At 36.7% G+C, this 13160-nt stretch overlaps 1 protein-coding gene across 8 annotated transcripts in view; it reads left to right on the plus strand.

Moving 5' to 3' along the window:
* The window catches only part of LOC105477982 (Ral GTPase activating protein catalytic subunit alpha 1), a 275561-nt gene that overhangs the window by 210861 nt on the left and 51540 nt on the right, over positions 1-13160 (plus strand). For all 8 annotated transcript variants that reach the window (XM_011734912.3, XM_011734908.3, XM_024791574.2 and 5 more), the window contains one exon: positions 8348-8503. In XM_011734912.3, coding sequence (XP_011733214.1) covers positions 8348-8503 — 156 coding nt within the window. The remainder of the gene's footprint in view (positions 1-8347; positions 8504-13160) is intronic.

The following is a 13160-nucleotide window of genomic DNA, read 5'->3' on the forward strand; positions in this document are numbered from 1 at the left end:
GACAATCCTAAGTCAAAAGAACAAAGCTGGAGGCATCACGCTACCTGACTTCAAACTATACTACAAGGCTACCGTAACCAAAACAGCATGGTACTGGTACCAAAACAGAGATATAGACCAATGGAACAGAACAGAGTCCTCAGAAATAATATCACACATCTATAGCCATCTGATCTTTGACAAACCTGAGAGAAACAAGAAATGGGGAAAGGATTCCCTATTTAATAAATGGTGCTGGGAAAATTGGCTAGCCATAAGTAGAAAGCTGAAACTGGATCCTTTCCTTACTCCTTATACGAAAATTAATTCAAGATGGATTAGAGACTTAAATGTTAGACCTAATACCATAAAAACCCTAGAGGAAAACCTAGGTAGTACCATTCAGGACATAGGCATGGGCAAAGACTTCATGTCTAAAACACCAAAAGCAACGGCAGCAAAAGCCAAAATTGACAAATGGGATCTCATTAAACTAAAGAGCTTCTGCACAGCAAAAGAAACTACCATCAGAGTGAACAGGCAACCTACAGAATGGGAGAAAATTTTTGCAATCTACTCATCTGACAAAGGGCTAATATCCAGAACCTACAAAGAACTCAAACAAATTTACAAGAAAAAAACAACCCCATCAAAAAGTGGGCAAAGGATATGAACAGACATTTCTCAAAAGAAGACATTCATACAGCCAACAGACACATGAAAAAATGCTCATCATCACTGGCCATCAGAGAAATGCAAATCAAAACCACAATGAGATACCATCTCACACCAGTTAGAATGGCGATCATTAAAAAGTCAGGAAACAACAGGTGCTGGAGAGGATGTGAAGAAATAGGAACACTTTTACACTGTTGGTGGGATTGTAAACTAGTTCAACCATTATGGAAAACAGTATGGCAATTCCTCAAGGATCTAGAACTAGATGTACCATATGACCCAGCCATCCCATTACTGGGTATATACCCAAAGGATTATAAATCATGCTACTATAAAGACACATGCACACATATGTTTATTGAGGCACTATTCACAATAGCAAAGACTTGGAATCAACCCAAATGTCCATCAGTGACAGACTGGATTAAGAAAATGTGGCACATATACACCATGGAATACTATGCAGCCATAAAAAAGGATGAGTTCATGTCCTTTGTAGGGACATGGATGCAGCTGGAAACCATCATTCTCAGCAAACTATCACAAGAACAGAAAACCAAACACCGCATGTTCTCACTCATAGGTGGGAACTGAACAATGAGATCACTTGGACTCGGGAAGGGGAACATCACACACTGGGGCCTATCATGGGGAGGGGGGAGAGGGGAGGGATTGCATTGGGAGTTATACCTGATGTAAATGACGAGTTGATGGGTGCTGACGAGTTGATGGGTGCAGCACAGCAACATGGCACAAGTATACATATGTAATAAACCTGCACGTTATGCACATGTACCCTAGAACTTAAAGTATAATAATAGTAATAAATAAATTTTTTTAAAAAAGATAACTACAATCAGAAAGTCAGGTAATAACAACTGTTGGCTAGGATTAGGAGCAATCTGAACCCTCATACACTGCTAGTAGGTATGTAAAATGTGTAACCACTGTGGAAAACATTCTGGCAGTTCATCAAACAGTTAAATGTAGAGTTGCCATATGACCAAACAGTTCTACCCCCAAAGTATATACCCAAGGGAAATGAAAGCATATGTCCATGCAAAAGCCTGGCCATGAATGTTCATGGCAGCATTATTTACTCTAGCAAAATGGTAGAAACAATCCAGATGTCCATCAGTGGATGAATGGCTAAACTGTGGTGTATCCAATAAAAGGGAATATTATTCAGTCATAAAACGAAACAAAGTGATTATGTGCTACAGCATGAATGTACCTTGAAAACATTGTGGTAAATGAAAGAAACCAATCATCAAGATCACATATTAATGGTTCCTTTATATGTAATGTCCACAATAGGTATATCTGTAGAGACAGAAGGTAGGTTAATGGTTGCTTAGGGCTGGTTAGGGGCATGAGAGAGGAGGGGGTGACAAAAGATACGGAGTTTCTTTGGGAAGTGATGAAAATGTTCTATAATTGACTGTAGTGATGATTGCACTTAACTGTGAATATCCTGAAATCCATTAAATTGTACAGAGGAGATTTCCACTTCTGGGAAAGTCAAATAGATATGCTTTCTATATTCTTCCTACTGAGTACAATAAGCATAAGACATTACATGTAAAACAAGCATAAGAAGACTCTGAAAGATGGAGAGAAGACAGAATAACTAGGGACTTTAGGACTAAAGAATGACATAGTGGTGCATTTTCTGGATTTTCTTTTTTGCCTCATATATCCCAGACTTGGAGTTGAAGAAGCCAGCAACCTAGAAACACCAATGGGTGCAGACAAAAAGCACCAACCAAAGCCTGCTCTTTCTAGCTAAAGGACCAGGAAAGGAGCAACCTAAAAAGGCAGAAAAACATTTAGATAATAACTGCACTACTCCAGCCAAACACCACAGAAAATTCCTTGACCCCATCCCCACCCTGACAGCAAAGGTCAGGTAAGGAGCCTAGACTTGCATCTTCATGAGGCTGTTATGAGATGCCCCCGACACCACACTGGAATACTATCAAATAGTGCCGGAGAAGGCCAAGTAGAAATCCAAGACTTTCATGTCTACCAGTTGGTAATGAGTCTCCCGTTCACACCTAAGTGTCAGTGGAGACTACATGGGAAACGTAGAATTCCATCGCCACCAATATTATTGAGGCACCTGCTCTCCACTGGAGTCATTGCAGAGGAGGCCTTATGGAGAATTGGGACTTTTACCATCACCCAGCAGTAGTGAGGTCACCCTTACCGCTGTGTCAGTGAACATCACATAGGAAGCTAGAACTCCTGCCTCCACATATCAGTAATGAGGATCGTCCCTGCTTCCCAGGTGTCAACAGAGATTGAGTAGAGAACATATAATTCCACCTCCACCTGGCAGAAACAAGTCAGCACTTTCACCTGATTCTCTGCTCTTTTCCCTGATACAGCAGAGTCTTCAAACAACCAGCTAAAACAGGAATTTTAAATAAGATCCAGAGTCTCATGAAAATGTGTACATTTCAATAAAAAATTACGCATCATATCCAGAACCAGGAAAATCTCAAACTGAATTTTAAAAAAACAACAGATGCCCACACCAAGATTACAAATATTTAAAGCAACCTTGATAGAAATGCTTCAGTAAGTAATTGGTAACACAATTGAAACAAATGAAAAATAGTCTCACCTAAGAAATAGAAAATGTAAAGAACAATCAAATGAAAGTTTTAGAGTGAAAAATATAATAACTGAAATAAAAGACTCTGTAGTTGCACCCAACAACCAAGTGGAGTGGGAATGGGGGTACAGAAGAATCAGTAAACTGGAAGATAAAACAGTAGAAACAGCCTGGACAGCAGAGAAAATAAACTTAGGCTGGGCATGGTGGCTTACACCTGTAACCCTAGCAGTTTGCGAGGTTGAAGCTGGAGACTGCTTGAGCCAGGAGTTTTGAGACCAGCCTGGGTGACGTAGTGAGATCCCCTCTCTACAAAAAAATACAAAAATTAGCCAGGTGTGGTGGTGGGCACCTGTGATCCCAGCTACTTGGGAGGATGATGGGAGGATTGCTTGAGTCCAGGAGGTAGAGGTTACAGTGAGTAAAGATCATGTCACTGCTCTCCAGCCTGGGTGATAGAGCAGACCCTGTATCAAGAAAAGAAAAGAAAAAGAAAAAAAAAAAAAGGAAAAGAAAAGAAACCTAAAAATAATGAACAGAGCATCAGGGACCTGAGGGACATTAACAACAACAACAAAAAAATCTAGCATTCTGTTATCTGAGTCAAGGAGAGGAGAAAGAGCCTGGTCTGAAAAAGTACTTGAAATACTTGAAGAAAGTGCTGAAAACTTCCTAAATTTGGTGAGAGACTTAAAGCTGTAGATTCAAAAAGCTCGGTGAAACCCAAACAGGATAAATCAAAAGAAATCTATAGTAACACATCATAATTTAATTTCTGAAAACTAAAGACAAAAATTCTTGAAAGCATCCAGAGAATAAGTGTACCTTATTTGTCGGGGGGAAACTATTAGAAAGATAGCAAACTTCTTATCAGAAACTGTGGGAGCCAGGGGAAGTGGCATAGCATTTTTTTAAGTGCTGAAAGAAAAGAACTGTCAACCCAGAATCTGTTTTTTGTTTGTTTATTTGTCTGTTTATTTGTTTTGAGGTGGAATCTTGCTCTGTCGTTCAGGCTAGTGTGCAGTGGCGCGATCTTGGCTCATTGCAACCTCCACCTCCTGGGTTCAAGTGATTCTTGTGCCTTAGCCTCCCAACGTAACTGGGATTACAGTCATGAACCACCACACCCAGCTAAATTTTTGTGTAATTTTGGTAGAGACAGGGTTTCACCATGTTGGCCAGGCTGGTCTCAAACTCCTGGCCTCAGGCAATCCTCCCACCTCCCCCTCCCAAAGTGCTGGGATTACAGGCATGAGCCACTGTGCCCAGAAGACCCAGAATCTGACAGCTCACAAACATATCCTTCAAGAATGAAGAGAAGGTCACAACATTCTCAAATGAAGAGAAACTTAGAGAACTTGTTACTAGCAGACCTACCCTAAAGCAATCACTGAAAGAAGTTCTATTAATAATAGAAAGCAAATGATAAAAGGAGGAACTTTGAAACATCAGGAAGGCAGACCATGACAAGAAAAAATGGGTAAATATAATCAATGTGCTTTCTCATCTTGAGTTGTCTTAATTATTTTTAACTGTTGAAGCAAAAATTATAACACTTTCTGATGTTCAAATATATGAGAGGAAATATTTATCACAATTATATTTCAAATGGGATAGTAAAGGAACATACAGTAAGGTAGAGTTACTTAAGCAGGTAAAATGACAACACTAGTAGGCTGTGATAAGCTATGTATATATAATGTAATACATAGAGCAACCACTACAAAAGTATATAAAAATGTACACTCAAAAAAATGATAGATAAAAACAGAGTTCTAGAAAATGTTCAAGTAACCCACAGGAAGCAGGAAAAGTAAAACAGAGAAATGAAAAACATAGAAAATAAACAGAAAACACAAAATAAGATGGCAAGCTTAAGCCTTATTAACCTGTCAATAATTACATGAAATATAAATAATCTAAATGTACCAATTAAAAGAGATTGGCAGAGTGGATTAAAAAATATGACCCACCTATGTGTTACCTAAAAGAAACTCACTTGAAATACAAGAATATAGGCTGGGTGCAGTGGCTCACACCTGTAATCCCAGCACTTTGGGAGGCCAAGGTGGGCTGGTCACCTGAGGTCAGGAGTTCGAAACCAGCCTGGCCAACATGGTGAAACCCCCCCTGTACTAAAAGTGCAAAAAGTAGCCAGGCATGGTGGCGGGCACCTGTAATCCCAGCTACTCAGGAGGCTGAGGCAGGAGAATTGCTTGAACCCGGGAGACAGAGGTTGCAGTGAGCCAAGATCACGCCACTGCATTCCAGCCTGGGTGACAAGAGCAAGACTCCATCTCAAAAAGAAAAAGAAAAAAGAAAAGAAAAAAAAAATATGTGTGTGTGTGTATATATATATATATATATATGTGTGTGTATATATTTATATATATATATGTGTGTGTATATATATGTGTGTGTGTGTATATATATGTGTATATATTTATATATATATATATATAAATAAAACAATATAGACTGGTAGAAAGTTAAAAGATAGAAAAAGTTATAGTGTGCAAACATCAATCAAAGAAAAGCCAGAGTGGCTGCATTAATATCAGATCAACTTTAGAGCAAAGAAAATTGCTGGAGATCAGAGGGACATTATATAATTATAAAAGGATCAGTTCACCAAGAAGACATAGCAATGCTAAATGCGTGTGCGCCAAACAACAGAGCTACAAAATATGTGGCACAAAAGCTGATAGAACTGAAAGAAGAAATAGAGAAATTCACAATTACAGTTGAAGACTTCACTCCTCAACAGTTAAGAGAAAAACTAAACAAAATCAGCAAGTACATGGAGGAATTCAACAACAGCACCTACCAACAAGATCTAATCTACATGTGTAAAATATTCCACCCAACAATGGCAGAATATACGTTATTTTCAGGTTCCCACAGAGCATATACCAAGATAGATCATACCCTGGGCCATAAAACAAGCCTCAACAAATTTAAAAGCATTGAAATAATAGAATATGTCCTTGAACAACAGTGGAATCAAACTTGAAATCATTAACAAAAGATAACAGGAAAAATCTCCAAACACTTGAAAAGGTTATATCCTATGTCCTTCAATTCATATAACATTCTTGAAATGATAGTTATAGAAGTAAAGAACAGATGAGTGAGTGATTGCCAGGGGTAAAGGAGGGGATACAGTAGAAGGGAAGTGGGTATGGCTCACATAACAGGGCAATAGGGGGGATCCTTGAATTTTTGAACATGCTCTGTCTCATAGCTGTATCAGTGTCATCAGTATCCTGGTGGTGATAGAGTTTTGCACTGGGGGGCTCTGGGTAAAGTGTACATGGGATTTCTTTTTAATTTTTTCATTTCTTCATGTGACTCTCCAGATGTTTATTTTAAACAATAGAGATCAGCAAGTGTTAAGTGTTTACAGCAAAGGAACACTAAACTGAGACTTTCTCCTTTATGTTATCAGAGAATTTACTTGAAAATAAGTAACTTTCTGAACTAAAGTAAAATAAAACAAAAAATCTACCTGGAGATACCATTTGTCACCTATCAGATTAGCAAAGATCATAAAGTTGATAATATACTATATCTGAAAGGATATGAGGGAAAAAGGCATCCTCATACATTGTTGGTGGCATCTGTGGAGGGTAACTTGGTAGTGTGTTTTAGTATTAGAAGTCCACATGCCCTTTGACTTAAAGTTTCACGTATAACTATTTGTCCGTAGCTCTACTTTCACAAATGGAACATGATATGAGTTCAGTGTTATTTGCTGCAGCATTGACTGTGATAGCAAAAGACAGAAAATAACCTAAGTATCCTTCAAGTAGGGGACTAAATTACTGTACATCAGTAAAATGAACTTCTGTGAAGCCAGGAACCAAAAATGAGGACTCTCTTTACTTATTAATAGGGAGTATTTTTCAAGATATATTAATTCCAAAAGCAAGATGCAGAATGTTTTATATGCATGTACTGTGTGTATGTGCACACAAACGTGCATGGATATGTGCACATAAACATATAAGAATTTAATTATATATGCAGATAATATTTTTCTAAAGATACTTAACTTGCTTTCTGAGAAGGTAACTTAGTAGTTGCAGGTGAGAGACATGGAAGGAAGAATTTTGGTATGCTTTTTTAATACTTTAAAATTTTTAATTATGTAAGTGTATTATTGAGTTAAAAATAAATTTTAAACTGGAAGAGATTGAGGTAATCTTACAGTAATGACATAAAAATCTAACAATCATATATGTATTCAGCCATTAGTAACTGATAATGATATTTGAGATCTGTTCAGTTCACATGGTGCAGGGATTTTTTTTGGTAATTCTCCATTTTATCTGTTATTCTCATATTTTTATTGTAAAGCATATATATAAATGGTTTTCTCTAAGTAGGGAAATACTGGTGATTTTTAATTTTTTTTTCTTCTCCTTTATTTCCCTAATTTTTTGCAATGAACACAAATTCTTGGCTTCTGTGCATCACACAGGGCCAGGGAATATCATCCAATACAACAACCCTGATGTTAACATGTATTATATTTATAATCAGAAAATAAAAATTATTTTAAAATCCTTTTACAGATCACTTTGTTGTTTTTTAAATGTAATTAAACTGTAGTTCTGCATTTCTACTTGTTGTGGACTGTGATAAGTACTAACAAATCAGGAAGCCAATTTTATAAGTAAATACAACACACCGAATTAATCATTTTGTCAAACGATCTTACTGTTTTAACTTTTCCCCAAACTATTTCCATACTTGATTTTTTTCTCCCTGGCCTTGGTGTGCTCTGACAGCCTTTATAATTTACCATTAACACCTAGTAGGCTAACAAAAGATGCATAGTACACAGCAGTTGATACCTTTCCTAGTTAACTCCTACTAATTAGAGATCCTCAAATACTTAAGAAGTACCAGTACAAACAAATCAATTCTAACAATTCTAGATTAAGTATTGGTTGATAACACACAAAAGACTTTGTTCCCAATTTTTTTCTTAAGCAAGAAGTTTGAGTCTTTCTCAGTACTATGTTTGGGTTTTGTTTAATTTATGTGACTCTTCATTACTTCTAGGTAAATCTTACAAACCATTGTGGTTTTATGGGAGGACTACAAAAAAACAAAAGCACTGGATTGACCACTCCATATTTTGCTACCTCTACAGTAGAAGTAATATTTCACGTGTCAACAAGGATGCCTTCTGATTCTGATGATTCTTTGACCAAAAAAGTAAGTGCTGAGAAGTGCTTTCAAATTAAAATGCTCATAATTGAGGCAGTTAATACATAAAGTACATAAGTAAGAAATGGAATTGGTCAAGCACTGTTTCTGGTTATACTACACCACTCCACCCAGTGCTGTCTTGAAAATAGATTGGTTGTACAGCAAACTATGTTTTCTTGATGGAACAATGATATGGTTAAAGGTTGCAGTCTTTTTTAAAACTTTATTGTGTGTATTTAGGGTTTACAACATCATGTTGTGGAATACATATAGATAATAAAACAGTTACTATATTGAAGCAAATTAGCATATCTATCAGCTCACCTAGTTTTTTTGTGTGTGTGTATGACAAGAACAGCTAAAATCTACTTATTTAGCAAAATCCCAAATACCATACAATTTTTATTGTGCATTAAATCTCTAGACTTGTTCAACTTACATATCTACTACTTTGTATCCTTTGAGCTCCGTGTCCCCATTTCATACCCCCCTCCACCCCTGGTAACCAGTCTTATTCTCTATCTCTGTATATTTTCTCCTTATTTTTTTTAGATTCCACATATAAGTGATATCATGCAATATTTTTTCTTTCTGTGTCTGGCCTATTTCACTTAGGACACATAATGTCCTCCAAGTCCATTCATGTGTAGGAAGTGGCAGAATCTCCTTTTTTAAGGTTGAATAATATTCCATTGTATGCATATATACCACATTTTATCAGTTTGTACATTGATGGACAGTTTTGCATATCTTGGTTATTGTGAATAATACTGCAGTGAGCATAGGAATGCAGATATCCTAAGGAGGTAGTGATTTAGTCTCCTTTGAGTATATGCCCAGAAAAAGGTTTGCTAGGTCATATGGTAGTTCTATGTTTAATTTCTTTAAGAACCTCCTTTTTTTTCATAATTGCTGTACAGTCTACATTTCTACCAACAGTGTGCTAGTGTTCCCCTTTCTCCACATCTTTACCAATGTTTGTTATCTCTTACCTTTTTGGCAGTAGCATTCTAATGAGTATAAAGTGATATCTCATAGTGGTTTTAATTTGCATTTCTGTGATGATTAATGTGATTGCTGAGCCTTTTCATATACCAGTTCACCATTTTTATGTCGTCTTTGAATAACTGTCTGTTTAGGTCCTTAGCCCAGTTTTTAATCAGGTTGTTTTTCTGCTATTGACTTAAAAGACCCTTATAAATTTTAGATATTAATCCCTTAATAGATAAGCAGTTTGCAAATGTTTTCCCTCTGTAGGATGCCTTTTCATTTTGCTGACTGTTACCTTTGTTCTGCAGAAGCTTTTTAGTTTTATGTAGTACCATTTATTTATTTTTGCATTTGTAGCCTGAGCTTTTGATGTGATGTCCAAAAAAATCATTGCCAAGGCCAGTATCAAGGACCTTTTCTTCTACATCCTCTTCTAAGTTTCGTGTCTTATATTTTGGTCTTTTCTCCATTTTAAGTTGATTTTTGTATATGGTGTAAGATAAGGATCCAGTTTTATTCTTTTCCATGTGGAAATGCCATTTTCCCAAGACCATGTTGAAGAGACTATCCTTTCCGTGTTGATCTTCTTGGTGCCCTTGTGAAAAATTAGTTTACTGTATGTGTTTGAATTTGTTTCTGGGATCTCTGTTTTGTTCCACTGGCATATGCTTCTGTTTTTACGCCAATACCATACCATTCTGATGACTGTAGCTTTGTAATACAATATAATATAATATTTATTTCTTTTTAGACAAGGTCTCACTCTTTCACCCAGGCTGGAATGCAGTGGTGCCCAATCACAGTTCACTGTAGCTTCAACTTCTGGGCTCAAGTGATTCTCCCTCAGCTTCCTGAGTAGCTGTAACTATAGGCACTCGCCACCGTGCTGGCTAATGTATGTATTTTTGGAAGAGATGGGGTTTTGCCATGTTTCCCAGGCTGGTCTCAAACTTTTGGGCTCAAGCAATCCCTCTTCAGCCTCCAAAAGTGCTGGGATTATAGGCGTAAGCCACTGTGCCCAGCCTGTAATATAATTTTAAATCAGGGAATATGATGCCCCTTTGTGTTTTTTTCTCAGTTTAGCTTTGGCTATTTGAGTTTTTTTTGTGGTTCCATACGAATTTCAGAATTGATTTTTCTATTTCTGTGAAAAATGCCATTGGAGTTTTTATGGGGATTCCATTAAATGTGTATATTTCTTTGGGTAGTGTGAACATTTTAACAATATTAGTTATTTTAATCCAAGATATCTTTCCATTTCATTGTGTTTTACATTTCTATCATCAATGTTTTATAGTTTTCAGAGTACAAATCTTTCACCTCCTTGGTTAATTTATTTCTACGTATTTTTATGGTATCATAAATTGTTTTCTTGATTTTTCAGCTAAGTCATAATTTGTATATAGAATTGCTAGCAATTTTTGTATGTTGATTTTGTATCCTGCACCGTTACTGAATTCATATGTTAGTTGTAACACTGTTTTTGTGGAATCTCTGAGGCTTTCTACATAGCGGATCATGTCATCTGCAAATAAAGATAATTTCACTTTTTCTGTTGTGATTTGGATGCCTTATATTTCTTTTTTTGTCTGATTGTTCTTGCTAGTACTTCCAGTACTATCTTGAATAGATGCAGCAAAAGTGGGCATCCTTGCCCTGTATCAGATGTTAATAGAAAAGCCTTCAGTTTTTCCTCATTGCTTATAATGTTAGTGAAGCGTTTTTCATAAGTTACCTTTACTGTGTTGAAGAACTTTCCTTCTATACCTAAACTGTCAAGAGTTTTACTCAATAAATGATGTTGGACTTAGTTGAATGCTTTTTCTACATCAATTGAGATGATCACATGATCGCATAGTTTTTACCTTTTATTCCATTAATGTGATGTATCACATCAATTGATTTGTGTTCATTAAATCAGCTTTGCGTGCTAAGGATAAATCCCACTTCGTCTTGATGTATAACCTTTTTGATATGTTGTTGGATTGGTTCAGTTTGCTAATATTTTATTGAGGATTTTTGCATCAGTGTTCATCAGAGAAATTGACCTGTAGTTTTGTTTCCTTCTGATATCTTTGTCTAGCTTAGGGATCGAGGGGATGCTGGCTTTATAAAATGTGTTTGGAAGTATTCCCCCTCACTCTAGTTTTTGGAAGAGTTTAAATATTGGTAATAATTCTTTGACTGTTTGGTTGAATTTAGCTGTGCAACTGTCTAGTTCTGGGCTTTTTGTTGAAGGTTTCTAATTAATTCTTCAATCTCTTTGTTATTGGTCTGTTCAGACTTTCCGTTTCTTCCTGATTCAATTTTGGTAGGCTGTTTTATTCTAGAAACTTACCCATTTCCTCTAGTTTATCCAATTTGTTGGCATACAGTTGTTCATAATAGTCCTTTATGATCCTTCTTATTTCTGAAGTGTCTGTTGTAATGTCTTCACTTTCATTTCTGATTGGTTACAGTCTTAACAAAGGATTTATCTTCAAGAAAATAGGGATGTATTAGTCTGTTTTCACACTGCTATAAAGATACTACCTGAGACTGGGTGATTTTTAAACAAAAGAGGTGTAATTAACTCACAGTTCCACAAGGTTAGAGAGGACTCAGGAAACTTAAAATAGTGGCAAAGGCAAAGGGGAAGCAAGGAACATCTTACATGGCTACAGGCAAGAGAGTGAACAAAGGGGAAGTGCCACACTTTAAAACCATCAGCTCTCATGAGAACTCATTCTCTATCACAAGAACAACACAGGTGAAACCTTCCACATAATCCAGTCACCTCCCATCAGGTTCCTACCTTGACACATGTGGATTACAATTTGAGATGAGATTTAGTTGGGGACACAGAGCCACACCGTATCAAGGGATATAACAAACTGAAAGATTTCTGTGTTTGTTTACATTGGTAAAATTATATTTCAAGGCCCTTAGTACATGGACTCAGATAGAATGTTTATATTGATTGAGGGAGAAGAAAAAATAAAATAGAAATTATTCCAGGCCAGGTGTGGTGGCTTATGCCTGTAATCCCAGCAATTCGGGAGGCCAAGGTGGAAGGATTGCTTTAGCCCAAGAGTTTGAGACCAGCGTGAGTAACATAGCAAGACCCCCTACCAAAAATTTAAAAATTAGCCAGGCATGGTGGCATGTGCCTATAGTCCCAATTACTCAGGAGGCTACTGTGGGAGGATTGCTTGAGCCTGGGATGTCCCGGCTACAGTGAGCTGTGATCACACCACTACACTCCAACCTGGGTGACAAAGTGAGACCCTGTCTCAGAAAAACACATACATACATACATAGCACTTAAAATATAACATGCTGTATCCCATACGTTCGGGCTAAAACTAATGTAGCAAATAAGTGGTATTTAATTGAAATAAATCTTGCTACCTTAGAATCTGTAAGGGATATCGTAGAATGATATTCATGGTCCACAACTGTTAAAATTTACACCACCATTTTGCTGTAGCTCACACAGCCATTGAAAAGTCATTGTAGCTACAGAGATAACCTCAGAGTACAGTTGTATGTATTCAACTCATATTTGGTTTTGTGAGAAATGTTTTTAAAAGTAAAACTTTATCCAACATTTCTCCTTTACCTCTTCCTTCTCCTCCTCTTTCTTCTCAGTTTGTTTGTTTTTGCCCCAGGATTTTACTGAAAATCCTGTCCT

The sequence above is a fragment of the Macaca nemestrina genome, chromosome 7 (assembly GCF_043159975.1).
Source record: "Macaca nemestrina isolate mMacNem1 chromosome 7, mMacNem.hap1, whole genome shotgun sequence".
NCBI classification, from domain to species: Eukaryota; Metazoa; Chordata; class Mammalia; order Primates; family Cercopithecidae; genus Macaca; species Macaca nemestrina.